Raw genomic sequence first — 22,524 nt, 5'->3', positions numbered from 1 at the left:
AGAGTGGCCTGCAGTGATTTAAGCCCTGGGCTGGGCAGGTGCCGCCCTGCGGAGCCCGGCGGGTGCGCGGGGGGCTTCGGCGCCCGCTAGCTCTTCTCCTGCGGGCCTGGGGTCCTGCGCAGGCGTGCCGCGGCGCTGGGCCGCGCTCAGAGGGTGGCTCAGGCTCTCCTTGCTGCGTTTTGGGGCCGCTGGCGTGCGGCAGGTGCTGTCGGCTCAGTGCGCCTCGTGCTCAGCAGCCGTTCCCCCGCGCCCCGGGGACCTGCTCTTCCGGCCTCTGCCTCCTTGGTGGTCTCCAAATAGGAGCCGCGGCTGCGGCCCAGCTGCAGCCGGACGTCGGAGCGGGAGGAGCGAGCGGTGCCGGTGAGCCGTGGGAGGTGTGGAGCAGCTCTCTGCTCGGCCCCGGCTTGGGGCAGGCAGGCACGGTTGCCCTCTTGGCTTTGAGGAGCCACCGTCAGAGCCGCAACCGGCTGCAGGAGACGCGACCTTGGGTTCCCGCACGGGTGCCAGCTCCGGCCAGCCCCACTGGGAAGCTGTCCTCCTCCGGGTTATTCTCTCTGCTTTCAGCACAGTGGGGAGGCCGAGGGAAAATCCCTGTGCCACCTCGACTTGCAAATGAGGGCGGCTTTGGTCCGGTTTTCATTAGCACCTCATCTGGCTGCGCTGCCGGGTGATGCTGGGGAGCATCCCCGCTTCCAGGCGGAGCGCTCGGGGCCGTCTCGGCGGGCGCGTGAACCGCGGCAGCAGCGAAGGGCCGGGCGCCCGCCTTAGAGATGCAGTGGCGTAGGGCTGAGCTGAGAACGCCGTGCTCGTGCCACTTGTGACCGAACCCAGAGCCCTAAATGCTGTAGGCGCCGCGGCGGCTGTTCCGCCTTTGGGTTCGATCCCCTTGGCGTTTGCTGGTGGCACGGTGCAGGCTTGCCCGCGGGGCCAGACGGGAGCAGCTGGGAGGAGAAACGCCGGCCCGCGCGGGCTGTGCCGAACTCGGGGACGGTCCCCCCACGGGTGGAAAACAGCAGCTTGCAGCTCTGCTGTGTTTTATCACATCAGCTGGTGCGAATTAATGAGCGGGGGCGGGGGGAGCCATCTCTCTGCTCTGCTTGCCCGGCATTAGGCTGCGATCCCAATTCCTGCAGAGTCCTTAAATTGCAAAAATTCCCGGTGCGACTAGAAGGGGGGCGGTGGAGGGGTCCGGGTGGAGCAGGAGGGAGCCAAACGGTGCTGCGTGGATCCGCTCTCCGCGGGGCCTGGTGGGAGGCAGCCGGCCGTGCCGCCGGCCCTGACGTCTCTCCCGCTCGCTGCCGGCAGGTCCCGGAGTCGCCCGCCGGGGAAGAGGAGGAGGAGGAGGAAGGAGAGGCGGCCCGTGGCCGGCGACATGTGGCCCACGCGGGGAAGGAGGCCATCACCGTCACTCTGCACGGCGCCAGCAACCTGCCGGCGCCCCAGGCGGGCACGGCGCCGCGGCCGTACGTCGTCGTGTGAGTACCTGCTCGCGGAGGGACCGGGCGAGCGGGATTCGAGCCCGTGGGGCTGGCAAGGGGCTGGCGTCGGGGCCGCCTGTGTCTTGCCCCAAACGGAGCAAGCGCACCCGCGGAAGGAAGCCTCTGCGGCAGCAAGGCGCGAGGGCAGCGCGCTCTGGACGGAGCGGTGGCTGTCACGAGAGCCCAGGTCTCTGCCTCTGCCGGATGTCGAGGTCCGGCTTTCAGGCTGGCAAGGCTGAAACCTCGCCGTCGTGCTGGACGCTGACCTGAATCCTCCTGGCTCGGAGGAAGGCGCCTGCCGTCCTCCTCCCTGCAGCCCAAGGAGGGGAGATCTGAGCATCTCGGGCTGGGACAGGACCTCGGTGTGGGCAGAGGAGCCGGGACTCCTCGCCGATGCCGTGAGATGCATAAAATAATGCTGGGGAACCCAGAGGACGGGGCGCTTCGCATTACCGGAGCATTGGGAAGAAAGTGTTGGTAATATTGAAAGTATAAAATGATGTCAAAGAATCCACAGGGTAACGCTGCCTGGGTCTGGAGATGATCTCATGATAAATAAAAGAGCATTTTAATAAATAAAACAGGATGCCGGGGTAGGGAGGAGTTGGCTCCTCGTGCATTATGCATGTGTCAGGGGACTCAATTAGCCGGCCGTGCTTTGGTGTGCGCTAAGAGGGAGGACGCTCTGCTAGCGCTGGTGCCTAGGTGGGATCCCCGAGCCCTGCCGGGGGCAGAGCAAATCCGGCACCGCCTCGCGCGAAGGGGGCGCGTAGCTGTCGACGGCTGCCTCTGCGCAGCTGTTTTTGCCGCTGGGTTGCCGAATGCCTCCCCTCGCTCGGAGCAGGGCCGGGCAGGAGCCAGGCGGGTGTACGGGTGGCTGGCAAGAGGGGAGCGGGGCAGAGTCACCGCGGGTCGGCTGGGGAAGGACCAAGGTGATGTTAGCTGGCCTAATCCCTTCTAAAAACCTATTTGTGGCACTCTGCAAGCATGTAAAGCAAACTGTTGCTTGCTGGGTGTTTTCCATGCTGGAAATCCCAAGCTATGGAGCAGGAGGCTGGATGCCGGTTATTAGCGTGGTTGCTTGCGGTGCAACGTGACTTTCCGGATCGGGGAAAGCGGCTGAGTTGTGCGAGGGCCGTGCTTGGCAGTGTCTGCCGCTTGCAGAGCAATGGGCTTTCGTCGGCCGTCACCGACTGGCATCTGCAGGCCATCAGGATCCGACTGGCACATGGCTCGGAGGGCTCAGTGGCCCCCCACCCACGGCCCACGCGTCTGCATTGGCTCTTGTAGGAGAGGGGATGATGTTGCTTATGGGGACAAGGTATGCATGGGGCTGCCGGTGGTCTCAGCCCGTCGGGCAAAGGCTTGTCCCTTTGCATCTTGGAGAGGGGGTCTGCCCTGCCCTCACTGAGGTCCCCCCTCTGCTCCAGTCCGGTGCTGGCGGGTCCCCAGCGGGGATGGATGCTCCTCCAGAGACATGGGAATGACCAGGAGAGCTGCTGCAATGGGCTGGTGGGACCTGTGCCTGGCTGGGGGTGTCCGTGCACCATATGTCCATCCACGTGGGCCGGAGAGGCTGCTCCGCTGCCCGTCTCCGGCACGGCCCCGCTGATGGCCCTTGTTGCCTGCAGAGGCAGTAGCTGAACTTGTGTCTCTCCGATGCCCCATCGCTGCTTTTCCACCTGCCAAAGCACAAACCAAGAGCCTGCTCTGGCCCCCAACAGCCCGCGTAACTCCACCGCAGGAGTTGTCTCTATTTCCATAAAGCAATTATGCCCGGCTAATCTCGGGAGATTTAAACATCAATATCCTAAACGATAGCACGAGGGTGGCGTGTGATTGTTGCGTCTCTCTCTGCATCCTGATGCCGCTCCATCAGCGCGTTGCCACGGGAACGGGAGACCGCGGGCGGGAGTGATGGCGAGGAGGGGACGGGGCCCTCCAGCCCCGCTGGCGTTAAGGATGCAGGACACATGAGGGGCCTTTTAGTAACCATAGTGAGGGCGTCAAGGCAGAAGGGAATTAGTTATCGTTTTACGGGGCGCTGGCTTTTTAAGGAGAGTGGCATGTTGCAGGTCAAAGGTGGGTTTCCGAGCAGGGAACATGATGGCTCTGAAGAAGAGGTTGGTGGATGTGCTGGTGGGGACCTGGTGTCAGCCTTTCCCAGCGAAGCAGCCCAGGGCCACCCCAGCTGCTGGTCAGGAGAGCCGAATCAGCCCGAACGCAAGCCGGACGGGTAGCGCTAGCCTTTAAGAGTAGCTGTTGCTGATCTGCAGATGGGCCAAATGCCGATCCTCTGTGCTACCTGCCATCGTCCCATGCTCCTTGCAGGAAGGTGCATCGTGGCTCCTCGCCAGGCCTTCGTGGCTGCTGGCTTGAAGTCGCTGCTGATCTTGGTCTCCACCATATAGCTGGCAGTGGCCTCTGTTTTGGTGGGGCAGTCGTGCATGGGCAGTTGTGTCCAAGGCCATTGGAACTGTCCCAAAATCCATCGTGGGAGGGGTGTAAAAGCACCCCTGTGTCCCTTGGGGAAACCTCTGCAGGATCTCCTGAGCAGTGGGTTGGAGGCGTCTTTGCTGCAAGCCGAACTAGAAACGCAGCTGAGCCATGCTGATTTACTGAGTGCCCCTCTCTCAGCACCTTTAAAGTGTCATCATTTTGGGTGGCTGTGGCCAAGCACCAGCATGTTTCTCCCTCCCCACCCTCAAAAATAAACTCATCCTCGCAGCATCTTACAGAGCCTGGGCCGGGGGGCCTGGCGGGTGGGAAATCTCTCCCAATTCCTGCTGGCAGGAGCACCCATGGGTTTGCTGACGTGCATCAGCTTCCTGCTGCGCTGGGCTCTGCTCCATTTTCACAGCAGAGAAGGGCCGAGCGTTCGGCTCTTTTCACTCCCTAGCACGCACGTGCACACAGATAAATCGCTCCTGGTGTAATGCAGGAGCGACCTTGGCATGCCGGAGCCAGGTGTGCTTGCAATTAACGGCACAATGCAGCCTGGTTTGGAAGGCGCCTCTCCATTAACGGAGGAGATGCACGGGGGGTGAAAGTGCCTCTCGCTGCTTGGTTTCTGCACTTCAGCGCAGAGAGAAAAGAAACTCAAGGTCTCTGCTGAATGCGCCATTGTGCTTCCAGCCTGGAGAGCAGCGCTCCAGGGGCTCTGCTTCCCCAGGGGTTGGCCAAGGCGGCAGTGCGGTTTGCGGCGTGTTGCAGCCGGGGTGCCCTGCCCCGGAGGAGGGAGCCAAGGGATTATGGTGTTCCTGCAAGCTTTGAGTCCCAGGAGAGCTGCAGAGCGGGGGCAGGCGGTGGGAGATGCTTTTCCCCTCTGAATCGTTTCAGAAATCGCCCTTATGCCTGTGCCATCAGAAGGGCCAGAAGTGTGTCTAGTTGCCTAAACTACACGGGGGCCTGCAGGGCTCAGCACCAGATGTGCGGGGCCATGTACGGGAGGTCAGCGTTGCCCGCGCCGCGCGGACCACCCCGCCAAGGCTGGCTGGCCGGCCCCGTGTTTCGGGTCTGGAAACCGCGGCACGTCGCGTCTGATTTTTCTGCTCTGCGAACGATGCGCCTGAACCGCCCCGTTGCCTCTGCTGGAATGTTATCCCTCCGCGAAACCCTCTCCCCGCTCAGAGATGATACCTTGGAGCGCTGAATAAATATTTACGAGCGCCAGGCCCCACGCACCTCGCCGAGCGCTCGCGAGCGGAGGATGCTTTCAAGCCCTTTGTTGCCTGCCCCAGGTGTCTCGCTCAGCAGGGCTGCGGAGCGATGCTATCACGTGCGTGCCCAAGTGCTGTAGCTTAGATACTGCGTATAATAACTACCCGAGGGCGTCTGTCTTCAGCTTTCATCGCCAACCTGCGACGCAGGGTGGCTGGTTAATCCCACTGCATGGCAGAGCTAAGCGACTTCCCCGGGAGGAGACGGGGAGAGCCGCGGTGAGGACGTGAACGTTGCTCTGCCCGTGTCCTGGCTAACAGCCCCTCGCAGCACTTAACTTTTTTTTTTCCAGCTGCATTTCTTCACGCTGGTGGTAGAGCCAACGTTGCTCTTACCCACAGCCGGCAAGACCCTCATAGTGTTGTTCGCGTGCCACGAGGGTTGAGGACCGCTGCCCTTTCCCACCCAGGCTCTCTGTATTGCTCATGCTTCTGGCAGATGTTTCATCTGAGAAGCATCTCTTTGGTGTGTCCCAGCTGTGCCCTACCCAGGGCACACCTTCCCATGGTCATGGCTCTGCATAGCAAGGTACCCTTTGCTTGCAGACGGCTCTTCACAGAAGCGCTGCTCCCTGGAAGAGCTGGAGGTGGAGAAGGGGTCTCCCGCCCTGCTATAGTGATTTTGGTGCAGCAAGAGCTGGCTGCTCCAACCCATGAAGTAGGGAGGGGACATCAAAACATCTCTAATCTTCTCCTTTCCTGCCCGCTCCCAGCCCACTGATTTGATGTTGAAGCACATCCCCATGTGCTGTACTGTTTTTTCCCCCCCACTTCACAGCTCCTTTGAACACTCTCTCATCCTTAGGCAAGTCTTTAATGAAGGGGGCCCCGAGCAGCCTGTTCTCCCTGTCCTCCTCCCACCCCCCAGCCCAGGTCTGGCTTCATTCGGACTCTGAGCACGTTGCTCGTGGAGCAATCCCCCACAGAGCTCATTACTGGCGAGTTGATTTTCCCCCAGAATGGCGCAAGCACATTGCTAATTCCTACCTGCCAGACCCAGCCAACATGGCTTTATCTCCTGTGGACCACTGCAGCAGGTGGGCTTTGCGGAGAGCATCTGGTTCACTGGGGAAGGGTGTACTTGAGGGCACTTGAGAGAAGGTAGAGGAGCACAGCAGGGCACGATGTCCCCCGCGACAAGAGGGCAGCTGTGGCCTGGATGAGCCCGGCCTCGCGCAGCAAGTAGGAGAGACGTGCTCCTTCATCCATTATTGATGTGCTGGCCAAACGCACTCTGCAGTGGCGGAGAAGGAGAGGAAAGGCCAGGATTAGAGGGAGCATGCGATGCAGTCGCGTGCCTCATCCTGCAGGCAGAACCGGCTATGGCCAATTATGCCAGACAGGAGAGGAGGAGTTGGGCCACAGCAGCCTTGCCTTCAGCATGGTGGGAGGGAGCCGTGGACTCCATTAAACTGCTCTCTGCAACAGCGAGGGGGGATGAAGGGGAGCGATCGAATAGCTTGAAAGGAGCGTGGTCATTAAACTTTCATTAGCCGATAGCTTTGAGGAAGGTGTGTGGAAATGGGGATGGGTTGCAAGGGAGAAATGGAAGGGGATCGATGCGGAGCCGTGGCTGGGAGCTGTTTGGGGGTGTCTCAAGGACAGGCCCTGGTCTGTCTTGTAGGAGTAACCTTCCCCCCCATCTGGCTCATACCGATAGGAAGAGTTGGCTCCATCCCAACGCTGCTGTGCGCTACCTGGAGCTCCAGCTAGAGCTAGAAAGACTCTATTATTTCCTTTCCACCAGAGCAGGAGGCTCTAGCTTCCAGGTTTGAGAGCTCAGCCTGCCCGTGTGCCGCGGCTGCTCTGGTTGTACGCAGTGCTGTGAGCATGTGCCCATCCTTATTATTTCTTAGGCTCTTGAAGCAAAACTGGTGCAAGATGTGAAAGAGGAGAAGGGATGCAGAGTTTGTGATGGATTTTCTTCTATAGATCCCAGGGTATTTCCACACTTCCAAAACTGCTTCTTGTACAGGTGACAAATAGGGGGTTAGTTTTATATCTTGTGAATTGACTTCCATTTCCAAATGAGAGCAGAGCTCCTACCTGGCTTTCTCCAGTGGCTGGTGCTGTTCTCATCATGACTTCCCAGAGGTCAGAAAGCATCTGTGCTCTGCTCTTGTGGTGCTCCAGTAACCTTTCTCTAAGAGCCATGTTGGCTGTGCTTCAGCAAATGCTTTCCTGGAGGAGCCAGCCCTGGACACTTTATCATCTTTATGTCCGGAGTAACTGACTGGCAGAGCTGATGCACGTGCCATGTTTGCCTGATGCTGCATCACCTTCTCCCATCACCTTGTGACTGGGGATGATGAGGGCTTGAGGGCACCATGTGTCACCAGGCAGTGGGACTAAATCATGGTCTCCAGGGCTTCCAAGATGCATAAAGCATCTCACGAAGTGGCAGAGATCCCAGAAGGATTGTCCAGCCCCTGAAACCATGCCTGCCCATGTCCAGAGGAGCGTGCTTTGAGCATGCAGGGCTTGGAGCTACTGGTCTGAAGCAGACGGGAGAGCTTGGAAGGAGCGTGTCAGCTGTATGCAGAGCTGAGCTACCTACGCTGGGCATATTTCTTGCATGGGTCCATTCAGACTCCTCGAATGAAGAGATCCCACTATTTACATCTGTGAGTCAAATGGCCTGGACTGACCTCCCTCTTTGGAAAGGTGCCTGGTAGAAGACTCTCAGACTTTTCTGTGCTTTTTTAGAGAGGTTTTAGCCTATCTCTCTGCCTCAGTTTCCCCGCTAGCTGATGCTGCCTGGAAGACAGGGCTGAGGCCAGCACGTGCTAGCAGTGTTGCTGCTGTTTGAACCTCTGGAGATGGGTCAGTGCGGCACCAGCTGCTGCTCTTCGTCTCTCTCATGAGTAACCGATGGTCCTGATCATGTGTGTTTTAAACGAGTGAGAGGAATGGCCTAATCCAGCCCTGATGGTGAGGACCCTGCGCGGTGCCTGCGGAAGTGCACCCCGTGGCACGCCAGACATCAACAGCCCAAATGAATAATTACACGGGGCTGCGACCACTAACTCTATGGTAATTATTGCTCAGGCTTGTTATGTGCCCGAGCTTAACGATGGCAGTCGTTAACATTCAATCTTCTCTCTGCTTTCCCAGCAGCCTCCTCCTCGTCCCTTCGTCAATACTGCCGGCTAATTAGCCTCGGGAGTATGAGCTAGCCTTTAGGATGAAAGGGGCCACGTAGGAACCAACCCGTCAGCCAGCAGCTCCGGGGCTTGGCAGGATTAGGCGGAGGGGGAAGGATGAGCGGGATGCTGGTCCGGAGGGGAGTGAGAAGAGACGCGAGGTAGGACCTGGGCACGGGGCTGGCGTGGGATCAGCGCCCCAGCCCTGCGGGGAAGATCTGTAACCTGGGGTGCGTCCCCAAATCCCGGTCTTAGGGTTTGGAGCCCGGGGCTGTCGGTGTTTGCTGCCGTTTGTCCCAAAGTTGCGGAAGGAAAGGAAAATCTGTCTTCTCGCAGTGCTTCTAAACTGTTCAGGAAAGCACATGCTTCTCAGGAAATTTTCAATTAACAGAAAATCAATTTACGTCCACCACTGCTGCCCCAATAGCTTCCTGAGAAATTCCAGCAGGCCATGGGTAGAATATTCTCATTCATGCTTATTTCCGTGCCTGTTTTTGCAAATACGAAATCACCACAAATCTGGAGATGATCTAGAAATGAGAACGATTAGCCTTTTTTGGTGTAGCTGCCTGTAGTAAAGGCAGAATTTTTCTTATTCAGTGTCTTTTGCTGCGGCTGAATCTGATGGGAGAGCAACTGCATGCCCACGTCGCATCCAGCACCAGGCCAGGTCTGTGCTGGGGAACCAGCCCGTTACGGACAGGCCCGGAGCGAGCAGTTGTGGGATGAGAGCCAGAAGCTGCCGCCTCTTTGCTTGCTTGAATTTCTCCTTCTGGCTTCTCACTTGAGTGGTTTCCAGCCGTTCTGTACGGAGGGGAGCAGGCATGTGGCTGAGAACGCACCGACTTGTTTCACTGATGAGCTCCCAACATCTGCGCAGCGCCCCAGCGTGGGCTGTCGCTGCCTGCTGTGCCCGGCTGAGCGCGGGCTGCAGCCGTGGGCGCGCTTAGGGGCGAAACCCCATCCCGCGCGTGGCTGCGGGGCAGCTGACATGCTGAAAGGGGCGAACGGAGGCTTTGGAGGGCGCTCGAGCCTTTGCGAAGGTGAAAACCCGCGTCGGCTCCTCGCTGAGGTTTTGGGCAGAGGCAGGAGCGTTAGTGGGACTCGGCAGTTCCTGGGGCCGAGCCAGCTGCAGGAGGGCTGTCACGGGAGAAGAAAAGGTTTGTGCTGCACCCAGCACCTCCAAGCCCCATTCCAGTTCCCAGGTTCCCTAATCCATAGGAACCCATTAAAAAACTTAGCTAATTATCAATTTATTAGCAAAGGGGAGTGTAAAATCCTGGCTGCAGAGAATGGGATCATCTTTAAGGCGTGCCCTCCACAGTAAATAGCGTGGCCGTGTGCGGTCAGGAAGGGTAGGCTGGCTCCACTGGTGGTACTGAGCGGAGTCAGTTCTCATCCCCCTCCATAGGAGCCCTGTAGGTTAAATCTCCATGTGCCGTTGGTCCTTCCAGGCCACGGGAGACCCCACGGGTTTGTTCCAGGTTCGGCGTTTCCTTCAGCTCAGCCGAGTCGGCTGTTCACATCTCCCGCGGTTTGCAAGAGCGCGAAATAGCTGACGGCAATGACGGGAGAGCACAGGTCCCAGGCCAGCGTCCATCTGCTTTGCAGAGGGGTTGCAGTCCCAGCGGTGCCGTAGATTTTGCTCAAACACAGTGGCTGGTCCGTGTCCCCGCGAGGGGAAAGCTGGGAGCGCGCACACCCGCAGGGAGGGTGCAGCCACCCCGGCAGGGCTCAGGCCTAGCAGACACCTGCGGGTCCATGTGAAACGACGTTCCTCTTCTACTCATCAAATAACCTCTTCTGCCTTCTTTCTTATCCTAGTAAGACCAGCAGAGATGAGCAGCAGAAGGCACGGGTGACCCACGCGTCCTCGGAGCCCACTCACTCGCCCACCTGGGAGGAGGAGGTGACAGTGGAAATCGATGCTGAAGATGCCGGCTGGGAAGGTGAGACCTGTGGAGGACCATGGAAGGAGGAAGACGGAGGGCTGGGAGGAGCGGGGCTCATCTCCTCAGAGGTTTGCTTTGGTGTGACATGAGTATTGGGGACCCCGTGCTCCAGACGACCCCGGGCAGCACCCAGGCGTCGGGTGGCTTCAGCAGGGACAAGATGTGCCCCAAGCCCCGTGCAGCTGTGGCTACGACAACTTGCTGCGCGTCGGAGAAGGGGCAGGAGGAAAGTCCGCCCCAGATGTAGAGTTGCAGGATCAGGGAGATGGTGGTGCTGAGCTCTGTACGTCCTCTGAAGCATCCTGCGGGAGAGGGCATAAGAGGAGATGCTGGATCCAGAGGGACCTGTGACGTGTGATGAGCTCTGGTCTTGAAGATCTGTTAGACAGTGGCTTTGCCCCCAGCAGCTCCACCAGCCCGGACCTTTCCCTGCTGCTGTCCCGACCCAGGCACCTCTTCTCAGAGCCGAGCTGTCGCTTTCCGTGCTGCAGCGACGGCCGGACCCCGCGTCTCGCTGCCGTTGCTCCCCGCGCAGGGCTGCTGAGTCTGTGATTGTAATAACGTTCCCGGCATTAGAGGCTGGGATTCGATTATAATCAGACGCTTGCAAAATGAACTGCGGGAGCCAATCTTAACGTCGTGCCTAATCCCATTAGGCCCTGGCCCAAATGAAATTGAGGAGCTTTTGATGTACTCGGCTGTACCTGCCTCGTGCCGTACCGGCAGAGGCGGCGGGGGGAGCAAAGGGACCCGGTGGGACCTCCAGCCCAGCCCGGCAGCCTCCGAACATCGGCACCTCCCGACTCGCCTGCTCCAGAGCACCGTTACGTGCGGATCTGGCCCGTTGCGCAGGGTTTTAACCCTCTTTTTGCCCCTGCGTGGTGCAGCGTAACGGCCTCCCTTGCAAGGAGAGCAAGCTGGGGCAGCGCTCCGGTCTCTGCCTGGCCATAGCCTGGGACTTGACCCGTTCAACGAGGCTTCGCAGCCCAAGGAGACCCGCTCGCAGGCTCCCCGGTGGCCGCAGCCTCCGCTCTCCCCTAGGCTCTTCCCTAGGCGTTCGCTCTGCGGCAGGATGCTGCCTCGATGCTGCCCCGTGGTGCCGTTTCGGCCCCCGCGGACGCATCGCTGGTGGCAATTCCCGTGGTCCCAAGGTCAGGGCGGGACGTGCAGGGAGAGACGCCGGGCTGGAGCCCTGGCCTCGCACCGCGGCGGCTGCAGGCGTTCGCGGTGAGAGACGGCAGGTCCTGGTGGCAGCAGGGTCCTCCTGGTTTCTGAACCTCTGATCGCAGAGGTGCTTTAGCCCGTGGGGGTGACTGCAGCAGGTACAGCGTGGAAAAGCAGGGAAAAGGGGGAAGACTGGGACGCGCTCGACCCGGCGCCTGCCCGCTGCCGCTCCTTGGCAAAGTCCCGTGGGTACACGCGGGATTTGGGGCCGGGCGCTGCCGGATCGCCCAGCCGGGCGCGTGCGTTGGAGCGTCTCGCTGCACCGCCGCCTTGGCCAAGCAGGAGTTAAGTCTCCTGTCTCCGCAGTCAGTCATTAAGCTGGGGGAAGGGAGAGAGACGAGGAGGCCTTGACGGCGGCATAAAGGGAGGGCGGGCGGGCGGCTGCCTCCCATCACTCCCACAAAAGGCTCCGGCTGACAGCGGGGCTGAGCCGGGCCCCCAAACCGGAGCCGCGAAATCGCCCGTTCGCCTTAAAGCGAGGGCAGGGATAGGGACGCGAGGGTGGCGAGGGAAGCGGCTTGGCGTGAGCGCGCGTGCCGGCGCCACGGGGCCCGGGCGCCACGGGGCCCGGGCGCCCCGGGCGAGGGCAGCTTCCCGCCGCCGGGTCACGTCCTCCCCTTCAAGTGGCGTGGGGACAAAAGGAGCCCTGGGAGGGGACACAAAGCCGGGGGCTAATGAGGCATGTTTCCAGCCTGGAGACCGGCCGTCCCCGTCCCCGGCGCTCCTGCGAGCCGTCGATCAGGGTGGTGGGCACTCGCTTCGGCCGAGCCGGGGACACAAGGGGCTTTTTCCAGGCTGTTTTTTGCGGGAAGCCTGGAAGGATCCCATAACTGCAGCTCTCTGCAGATAGCCCGGTCCGATATTGGGCTGGGAAGCGTGTCCCAATGGTCACACTTGGGGTTCCAGCGGATGCTGTTGCAGGAAGGACTCGGTGCAGAATTGCCCCCGGCAGCAGGATGGGGCTCTGCAGGCGGGTTTCCCTTCTCCCTGGGCTGTGCCAGTGACAGGGAGGCAGATTAGATGGATCCGTGGCAAATCCTAGCTGCTTAGACGGAAAAATGAGCTCCGTGCGTGCCAGCTGTTGAAGGGCTTCGCCTCCGGCCCCTTGGAGACCTCTGCGATCTGAACTCGGTCGCTTCTCGAGACGCGTGCGTGTGCCCGCGCATATATGCGTATATAAACCCGTGAAGGGTCAAATCCTTCGCAGCCAGCGCCGGGCCTGGCAAATCCGAGCGGGATGGGAGCAGCAGGGGAGCGGGCCGGCGGCCGTCCGGGGGCTTCTGCTCGCCGCGAGCGAGGGGAGAGGGTGCGCGGGCCCCGAGGGCCGGGAAGGAGGCCCTGCTCCCCCTTCCCGCCGCCCGGCTCCCCGCTCGGGGCCGCGCTGACGGCCGCTCTCTCCCTCCAGCGCTGGCCCTCACCGTGGCGGACCGCGGCACCAAGGAGGCGCTGGCGACCTACAGGCTCCCGGTGCGGCACCTCCAGCCCTTCCGCCACTACCACTGCCGCCTGGCGCTGGTACGTACCGCCGCGGGGGGCCCTCGGGGCGCGGGGTTCGCCTCCGCGCCGGCAGCTCCCGGAGCTCCTCCAGCGGGAGCGCAGGCCGCGACCGCCGCCTCGCTCAGGCTTTTACCGCGGGCTGCCGCTGCCTGAGGTCGGGCGCGCGGGACCTTGTGTAATGTCATAATCCGCAGTGGGAAACGGGCCGGGTTTTCCCAAGCTTGGCAAGTTGGCGGAAAAGAGGCTTGTGACCAAATTGCTCCCGGGGCTTCCTGAGAAGCGGGAAGGAGCCAGACGTTTTGGAGGGGGGGAGCGTCTTGCTCTCGTGGAAAGACATCAAGAGAAACAGTCCGACTGCAAACCGCCAAGTGCTTCCCCGCTCGGGAGAAACCCGCGGGAAGGGGTCGCGGGCTGCTCCGCCGCGCGTCTCGGCGGGGGTTTCGGTGCAGCCCGGTCCGAAGCGCAGCGCGGTTTGCCCACGCGCCGGCCACTCCCGGCGGGAGCTGCGTCCCCGCGGCTGGGGCGCGCGGCACCTGCTCGACGGCGTCGGTGCGTTTGCACGCTTGGTTTCTTCCCGTGGTTTATTAAGGATCAGCTCGCGTCACGGGGGCCCTTGGGGAGGCGTCAATCAGGCGCCGTTTTAATTCCTTGTCGGAGCGGCGCGATCGATTTGTTCGTTACGGCCAGGCCTTCTCGGTTTTGGCGTTATCCAAACGTGCCCATGCAACAGGTGCCTGGGCGAGGAAAACGGGTAGAGTAGCCGGAGGGGAGGCCCTGCCTGTTTTATCGGGGTTCCCCATCCCACCCCAGCTCCCCCCAGCTCCGCCTGGAAGCTGCCCCGCGACCCTCGCTTCCCCTCCACCCGCCGGGAGATCTTCGTCCCGCTTGGACCTAGCGGGAACAGCTAGTCCTCTGGGGTGACACGTACGGGATCGGTCCCCAGGCTTCGAACCGTGAGTTTTGCAGCGACCTTGATAGCTCAGGGTGTAGCTGAGACCTGACAAACTCGCTCCGTGCGCGCCAAAAATCACCTCCCTCGCTCTGGCCGGCAGCAATGAGTTTCCTCCTTTCCCCCCGCTCCTCTGCGCAGAGATTGGGGGTGATTAAATATTTAAATGCAGGAGCAGGAGGATTTATGATATTGATCTTTCTGGGAAGGCTCCAGGGGACAGTGAGCTTTAATTATCAGTTGCTGCTTTATCGTCAGTTATGGCAGCTCTGGGCCGCGGCAGCGCAACACCGCCTGTTTATGTACCCAGCGCCTCGTCTTTTATAGCCTGACCCGTCTCCCTCCCTGTGGTTTTGTCTCCCCCGCAAACAGCCGAGGAAGAAGGACCCGGCGGGGACGAGCCTCTACGTTACGGTCGTGCGCAAAGGCAGCGTCATCCCCCGCTGTGAAGGGATGGACTACGCGGGCCTGGAGGTAAGGGCTGAGCCGGGGCGACGGCCCCGGAGCGGGGTCGGCGAAGCTGAGGACGGGCCAAAGCTCGTTGCAGGCTTGGCTGACGCCCGAGCACCTCTGATCTCTTGCAACCGCGACGGGTGGTTTTCTCGGGACCTCGCTCGCCTCCCAGGTTTTCCTGGAGGGGATGACGGTCCCGCTGGCCAGCCCGCCGGGAGCCCTCGTGGCCGTCGCCAGCGTCGTCGCCAGCGCCCGGGCGTACGAGTGAGTACGCGGACGGCCCGCAAGGCGCGCGGGGGCCGCGGCCGCCCCGAGCAGCCGGGTATAAAACTGAGCTCCCCGCGGAGGCGCTTGGCGCGCCGGGACCGGCCGGCGAGCGAGCGCGGGCTGGCTCTGCTCCCGTGGGACGCGGCTGCCTTGGGAAGGAAGGGCAGCGACGGCAGGGGCTGGTGTGGGCCCTCCGTGCCCACGCCTCCCGGGATGAGAAAGGGAAAAGACAAAATTGGCAATAAACGGTTCCTTGGCCCAGAAGGCAAAAGGTTTCATGGCTGGCAGTGGATAAATGCGGGGGGGGGGGGGGGGGGCTAAGTGTGGGTGTTTAGCGGGGTCCCGGGGTTGCAGCGTAGGTGGGCTGGATCCCGGTCTTGCATCCCAAGCCCGGAACAAGCCTAGAGCTGGGATTCATCTCCCCTGACCGAAATGCAGGCTAACCTGGCCGCGGGGCTGCCCGGTCGCTCGGGGAGGGAGCTGGGTGTCCGCGGGTCGCGTTCAGCCTTCGGCCTCGGCTGGAGGAGGGCTTCTGCCCTCGGGGCCCTCCAGGAGACCCGTCCGCGTGGCCGACTCTCCCCGCTCTTCCCTGCCCCTCTCAGAGACGGCATGGCGAAGCGGCCCGCCGCCCGGCCCGGCGTCTGTCTGACCACCGTCGCCTTCCCGGAGCCGTCCGCAGCAGACTTCAGCCTCCCCCGCGCCGCCCACCGCGGCTGCCCGCAGGTGAGAGCCGCGGGCGCCGGCGAGGAGGAGGAGGAGGAGGAGGAGGAGGAGGCTGGGGCGGGCAGCGGGGTCCCGCGAGCTCCTCTATCCTTCGCCGGGCACTCGGGACGGGCGCTGCAGTGGGACATCTTTGCGCGTCGAAGCAGCGCTCCGCGTCGCCGCCTTGCCCCCATGCCCGAGCGCGGGAACGTGCCGGCGGGGGGAGCGCGGGAGCTGCCCGCGCCGCTTCCTCCTCCTGCCTCGTCTTCCTCCCGCTCGGCTCACACCTCCGGCTCGAGTGCTCCCTCTTGACGGCCTCGTCCTTCCCGTTTCATGCACGGCTCGAGTACCCCCGGGAGAGCTAGCAACGCAAATCTTCAAAATAGCTGTTGCCAGGGAAACATATGCTTTTAGGAACGCGGCACGTCATCGGCGGGTGGAGGGGATTGGGGGGGGGGCGCGGGAAGAGCCCGGCTTTTGTTTCCTCGGATTGCCAAAAAATCGGTGGGGAGGGAGAAGGGCGCTCCGGGAAGGATGCGCTGTGCCGCGGGAGCGGTGGCAGGTCTGGTGCCCGGCTCGGAGGCGATCGGGGAGGCACCACCCCCCAAAAATAATAGCAGCTCAGTCCCTTCGCCTCCCGCGGCTGCCAGCGGAAAGCGTGACAAGGGCACGTTTGCAGCCGGGTCGAGCTGGCCCTGAATACGCCCTCGCGATACGGTCGGAAGCGCCGGCGGACGGGGCAGGTCAGCGCGCGGGGAGGGCAGAAAGGGCCCGCGGTTGCGGCTCGATCCTCTCCCTCGCCCTCTCTATCCTGCGCGTTGAATTTTTATCGTCCCGCAGCGTAACGAGGAGCAAATGCGCTGTATCAACACATCCGGGGAGGCTATAAATAAAATATTACTTAGGGGAGGCCGGCCGAATGCCAAAGCGCCCACTAGGCTATGAATTATCATAAAAACCACTAGTGCGTTTCATTCATTAAAATAATTGTTGTTTTACTGTCGCCCTCCCTCCGGCGTTCGCTGTGTTCTGGCGCAGGTGAGAGGCGCGGGGGGATGCGGGGCAGCGCGGGGGGGCCGGGCCCCGGCTGCCGCCGCTGTTCGGGTTAGGGACTCTCCGAGCGGGAAGGGATCGCTGCCTGCCAGCTCGTGGGACCGGAGTGTCAGGCTGAAAGGGGGCATCTGCCAGCCTCGTCCTCTAAACCGCTGGCACCGGCGCTGGCAGCCCGTCTGCTCGCCGGCGGGCGCCGCTCGGGGCGGTGTGAGCCGAGTGCAGGCGCTCGAGTGATTAAACGCGGCCATCTGGCCCGGGCGCGCGCCCCCTCCTCCTCCTCCTCCTCGCCCGCGCCACATGTCTCCGTTTGCCTTGGCGACTCCGCGGCGGAGGCGGTGGCGATCTTCGCCGCGACGGTCCGGGGCCGCGCGCGAGCTCTACTGCCGGCGGCGTGCGGAAAGTGCGGCGCCTCCCGCTTGCCGCAGGCCAAGGATGCGCTCCCGGCAGCGGCACTGTGCCTTTCCGCGCCGTGGCTTGTCCTCGGCACCTCCTTGTCCCGGAGGGGATCAACGTGCCTCCCCTCATGGGCTCAGCTGAAGGTGCCCCCAGGGGCCTGATGCTTCTTTCCGGGGAGGGCAGCTGGCTGGGATGGCGGCGTTCAGGGTCTATCAAGCTGTCCCTGCCTCAGTTTCCCCATCTGTAGGCTGGGCGTATTTGCTATTCCTTCCAGGGCAGGAAGAACTCGGTGATGTGGGGAAGGTGTCCAGACACTGAAACCCCCCGAGATGCCTCCTTGGCGTTATTCACTCCCCATTTGTGGTTTTTAGGCCTTGCCTACGTGGGAAGGTGGAAGGAAGCTGTTTAGCTGTGCAGAGACGCCCCGAGCTCGGTGCATTAGCCCCTGGCTGCATGCGAGGGGCCGGCGGGGCTGCTGGGCAGGGCCGAGGCAAGCGGGGTGCAGGGACCCCAGAAACGCTCCTGCCACAAGCCTGCAGGTTCGGCATTAAAAGCAAAGGTGCCCGGTCCCGCCCGGGCAGCGTTTGCAGGCGGCAGCAGCGCCGGTGCCGGGGCTCGGCCTCGCGCGCGGGGTTTTGCTCGGCTGTTGAGCAGGTGCTGGTGGACGTGAGCTCCGCAGCGAAGCACCGCGGTTAGGCTGACCGCAGCCGCTCACCCCTCTCCCGGGTGGACGAGCACCGGCACAGGCCTGGCAGCACACGGTGGTTGCTGCGCGGGGCTAGCGGGTGCCCCCAAATAGACACTGGGCTGAGACCCATCAAACTCATTGCGCTGGTGAGCTACGTAAAATTCCTCGCGGAGAAAGGAGCCGGACGAATCCCGGGGCACAGGGAGGATGAGGGCCGTGGCACCGCTTCCCGAGGTTAATGGCTCGCCCCGGCGGCCCCGCGCGCCAGCTGAGCGCGGTCCCTAATTCTGCCAGCCCAGCGTGTCGCCTCGCCTGTCTGCTCCCGTTAGCGTCCGCAGGCAGCGGCGCGCGCCTTCGCCTGCATCTGGCCCTGCAACCGGAGCAGCCTCCTGTCCCGTCCCTCCCCTCCGGCCCCGTTTTTGGCAATGCGCCGGACTCCCGCCTAGCCGTGGCCACGGGCTGGCGACCTCCTTCCGAGCAGCCGCCCTGGCCGTCGTGTCCGCGGATCTGGCCGAAAGCCCAGGGAACCCGCGAACCATTCGGGCGCCCGCTCCCGGGCAGATGCTGCGGAGGGCTGGAGGCACGGCGGCTTCTTCCCTCCCAAAAGCCGTGCTCGTCCTCGTCCCTCCTTGCAGGCTCTTTCCCTTGGGCAGCCTCCTGGCTTGACCCGCTTAGCTGGAGCCTCTCGTGCTCTTTTTGGAGCCGCAAATTCCCGCTTGGCAGCCGGGGGCCGTGCCAGCCCCTCGGGAAGGCAGAAGACGCTTCCCAGATGACCTCTGCAGGCTTGGCCACCTCTCACTCTTTGCTTGTGCCAACGACTCTGCCTTCGCGTTGGCCTTTTTCCTGGAGTCGTGCGCGTCCGCCCTTCTGCCAGGGCATTAAGCATAGTGCTGGTGTAGCCAAGGAGGAAGGCTGCTCCCTCCTCCTCCTCCTCCTCCTCCTCCTCCTCCTTTCCCCTCCGTTGCCTTTGTTGTCCTTCTCCAGGTGGCCCTTGGCAGAGGCTGGGGCTGTGACAAGACGTCGGGCCGAATCAGCGCGGCGGCTCTGACGGCCCGGCGCCGTGCCCCGGCGGCGAGCTCCATCTGCCCGCGAGCCCCCCGCGCCGCCAGCCCCCGGCCGGCGCAGCGCCTCTCGCCCCCCTCGGGGCTTCGGTTTCTCGCGCGCGCGGTCCCGACCCCGTGCGTGGGACGGTACCGCGGAGCAGCACCCGCGGAGACGCCCCGCTGCTCCCGAGCAGGCGCCTCGCCGGCTCATCAGGGAGATGAGTTTTGGAGTCTCAGCTCCCATCACCTCCGTAGCCTCAACCCGGCCCTGGTGGGAAAAGGAGCTGCCCGTGCTCAAGGCCTCCTATAACTGGGGTCAGATTAACAATATTGTGCCCGTTAGCAGGCTGGCAGCGGTCTCCCGCGGCACGCTGTCGTGCCAGCAGGTAGCCGCCCGGCTGCGAAGGGGTTAAGAAGGCCGGTGGCCGGCTCCCGGAGGCAGATGGCTCCTGGCCCCGCTGTGGGACGCGGATGGTTCTGCAAGGAGAGAGGGGCTGGCGCGCAGGCTGAGCGCGGAGGCGCGGGACCGGCAGCCCCGGGATGCCGCCCCAGCCACGCGTCGCCTGCGAGCTCGGGAGTTAAATTTGCCCGTGAGCTTGGACTTTCCGTTCTTTATGAGTTTAGAAACAGCACCTGCTCGCAGTGTCTCGTTATGCAGGTCAGCGCCAGGAAAAGTAACTGGAGGTGGCGTGCGGTGCTTTTTAGGAGATCTCTGTATCCCCCAAGCTGTGGTTTCCGAGGTTGACAAAATAGCTGCGTGGGCTGGGATGCAGGTTGAGCGGCGAAGCTGCGAGCGCTGGGAAAGGAGAGGAGCAGGGCGAGGGCGAAGGAGGCTGCAGGTGTCGGAGGCAGGTTTGCTCGGGCTGCTGCCCCTGGCGAGGCTGCTCTTCCCGGAGCCGGGGGGACGGCGTGGGTTGTGGTGGAGCCGTCCGGGCGCCGTGCTCACCCGTCCCCAGGCACAGCGGCACCCAAGCTTGCACGAGGGCTTCCAGGCGCAGACGGGGGCTCCCTGTGCTTGAACAGAGCTGCTAAAATCCCAGCTGAAGCTGGAGAGCCCCAGGGTGAAATCCCGGGCCAGAGGGCTAGTCTGGTGCTGAGCCAGGATTAACAGCTCCGTCCAACCCAGCACGGGCTGCAGAACTGTTTGCTCATCTTTGCATTTGACGCTACCTGTTATACCAATGTCATGGAGATGTTTTCAGCATCTGAAGCACCCCAGCCCTGCACCACCCTGCTATTAGAGCCCGGACGGTTCGTTAACCCACCGGTGTGGGTCTCCAAGGCGCGTAAGGCACGTCAGCATCCCAAACCTGAGCGGCGAGACACCCGCGGCTGCTCCTTCCGCCCGTCCGGACCCGGGGAGCAGCGTGAATGTGCTGATGCAGAAAAGCTGATCTGCATATGGTCCCCGCCGGGCGACGCCGGCTGAGCAGTGGGTAATGGAATAACAGCATTAAAAAGGGTTGCTGTCAATAATTTCCTGACGACGGGAGCCCTGTGTTAATGCTGACCTTCGGAGAGCTGGCACGGTCCCCAGCGCGGGCCCAAAAGGCAAGGGAGCAGCTGCTCGCGGTGATGGAGCGCTGCCATTTCCAATGACAGCGGGCGGCTCCGGGGATGAACTCGCTGCCCACTTAAGCAGCCTTTCAGGAATCACATCATTGTCACAAAACCACTCCGCGAGCCTGACCCCTGGGACTCTCAAAAGGCCAAGATATTTAAAAAGCACCTTCCTTCGGTGCGTCCCAGCTGAGGAAAGGCCCCGTGCTAAGGATAAGCACAGGCCACCCTGCCTGCTTCGCTCTCCCTTGCTGCAAAACCGTCCCTCTTCAGCGAGGCTCCGTGCAAAGGCAAGGAATTTGCAGTGATGCAAGCGGCGAACGCACAGAGGAGACCGGGAGCTGGACTGCAGGCCATTAGCAAACGGGGGCTGGGACCCTGTGCCATGAGCCAGCCTCTCTCCCCCTCCCTTTGCGGTCACCTTAAATGACATTACAACAGTCCCCGGGCTGAAGGATGGAGCGGTGGCATGCCGGGCCGCTGCAAACCGTGCATAAGCGCTCGGAAAGGCGCCCTGGTGGGCGAGAGGGAGAAGAAAGCCGCGTGCCGGTTTTAGGGTGAACCCGGAGCGATCAAAGCCCGGGTGGGTTTTGCCCGAGCGCTAAACCAGTCGGCGAAGGCCTGAGTTTCTGCAGGCCGCGAGGCCGGCTGCAAGCTGAGCCTGCGGCACACGGCGGGGGCGGCCGGACCCATCTGCTTTTCATTGCACGGCAGCGCAGTGAAGGCGGCAGGTGCGGCCGTTCTGCTGCAGGTAGTTTCGGGCCCTGCAGATGCCCGGTCTCTCCCCGTCCGGGAGGATGGGAAACCAAGCGGGCGCCGCCGGCGTTTGCCGCCGAGCCGGGCTGAAAGCAGGAGCCGAGCGCTTGGGCCGGAGCCAGCGCTCGTCGCGGAGAGCCCGGCAGCGCGGCCCCAGCTTCGCGAGATGTCTGGCGCCCCGCTGGCGAGCGCCGCACCGGCGCCAGGGCTCCGGGCGGGAGCAGAGCCCCTCTGCCCCTGCAAAAGGAGCTGCCGCCCGTGGGCCGGGGGCAGAGGCCCGTGACGGCAGCTTCGCCCCCGCCGGGGCCCGGCACGCTGGCGGTGCAGGTGTTCGCGTCCGGCCTCGGCGCGTGCACGGGGTGGCGGGGTCGGGACCACCCGGGTGAGTCCCTGGAGGAGACGGGAAAAGCCCGATTCCCCAGCCGGGCGCGAGCCACGGTGCTGTTAAGCGCGGGGTCGCCGGCGCGTGTGCCGCTTTGCTCCTTGGCTCGGCGCGGGCAAGGCTCCGGCTGGGATCCTACCGAGAAGCAGCCGAGCTCGACGGCCCAGTGCAAACCAGTTCAAGCGTTTGGGACATGGGGTTGCTTCGGGCCCGGGGTGCGGCGCAGCCGTGCAGGTTGGGCTCCCCTCTGCCCCCTCCCTCTTCCCTCCCTCCTGCCTGCCTGGTCGCTCCTCTGTATGGAGAAAAGGCACCTGGAGGTGGCTTCTTCCCTTGTCTCCTAAGATGACGTCCCCGGCTGGGCCCGCGGAGAAGCTGACCTGGAACACCTCCTTCCTCTTCCAGGGCAGAGACGGGGCCACCATCTTCTCCGAAGACGCCGCCCTGGCCATCGAGTATTACCCTCACAAAGCGAGTGAGTGCTCCCCGGGCAGGTCCGGCCGCAGGCGTCCGCCGCCGTCCTCCCCGCGGCCGGCCGGGCAGGCGGGCGATGCGCCGGGGACGCCGGGCAGGGAGGTCCCGGGGCGGCCGCGGGCGGATGCGGGGCCGGGCGAGAGCCGTCCCGCCTGGAAAACCCTCGCGCCCCTCGCAGTGTCGGACGCCGAGAGCCTGCTCGCTCCGCTGGGCTACTCGGTGCTGCCGCTGCCCCCCGGCGTCTACCGGCGGCTGGCGGCCGAGCGCGGCGGGCTGCGCGTCGACGGCCTCCCCGTGCAGGTAAGCGGCGGGGCCGGGGCGGTGGGGACCCCCTGCACCCCCCCTCCGGCCCCGGCACGGCGCCGCCCGGCCGAACGCCCTCCCGCCTCCGTCTGCCTCCGCAGGGCACCGGCCTGAAGACGGCATCCGGGGCCGCCCCGGCCGTTCGGCTCTGCCTGCGGCTCGTCGGGTGCGAGGTGAGGCACCGGGCAGGGTGACGCCGGGGCGAGGGGGAGAAGAGGGATGCGCTCGCGAGCCGCCCCGCTCCCGCCGGAGCCGCCCGGCAGGAAGGGTTCACGGCACGAGGAGGGGGCCACGTGCTCTGTGCATCCCGGCGATTCAGTCACTGCCGGCACCAGCCAGCTCCAAACCCTTCTCTCCGCCCCATCTGCCAAAAAAAAAATTATATATATATAAAAAATATCCCTGAAGTTAATTTGGGACAGGTCTGGATGCTGTGCTGGTGATTTCATTGCTGCCTTCCCCGGGGAGCCGCGCTCCGGGCCGGGGCC

The 22,524-nt window shown here is 63.2% G+C and overlaps 1 protein-coding gene across 1 annotated transcript in view; it reads left to right on the top strand.

The window, feature by feature from the left end:
- CCDC33 (coiled-coil domain containing 33) overlaps positions 1 to 22,524 on the top strand; it is a 58,877-nt gene that overhangs the window by 17,659 nt on the left and 18,694 nt on the right. Inside the window, exons 4-13 of the mRNA XM_067305803.1 lie at positions 301 to 360; positions 1,306 to 1,475; positions 10,165 to 10,289; positions 12,922 to 13,031; positions 14,335 to 14,436; positions 14,588 to 14,679; positions 15,285 to 15,405; positions 21,605 to 21,734; positions 21,912 to 22,033; positions 22,138 to 22,209. Of these exons, the coding sequence (XP_067161904.1) occupies positions 301 to 360; positions 1,306 to 1,475; positions 10,165 to 10,289; positions 12,922 to 13,031; positions 14,335 to 14,436; positions 14,588 to 14,679; positions 15,285 to 15,405; positions 21,605 to 21,734; positions 21,912 to 22,033; positions 22,138 to 22,209 (1,104 nt within the window). The remainder of the gene's footprint in view (positions 1 to 300; positions 361 to 1,305; positions 1,476 to 10,164; positions 10,290 to 12,921; positions 13,032 to 14,334; positions 14,437 to 14,587; positions 14,680 to 15,284; positions 15,406 to 21,604; positions 21,735 to 21,911; positions 22,034 to 22,137; positions 22,210 to 22,524) is intronic.

Source organism: Apteryx mantelli, chromosome 15 (genome assembly GCF_036417845.1).
Source record: "Apteryx mantelli isolate bAptMan1 chromosome 15, bAptMan1.hap1, whole genome shotgun sequence".
NCBI classification, from domain to species: domain Eukaryota; kingdom Metazoa; phylum Chordata; class Aves; order Apterygiformes; family Apterygidae; genus Apteryx; species Apteryx mantelli.
The sequence above is the reverse complement of the archived record's forward strand: the minus strand, read 5'-3'. Positions and strand labels throughout refer to the sequence as shown.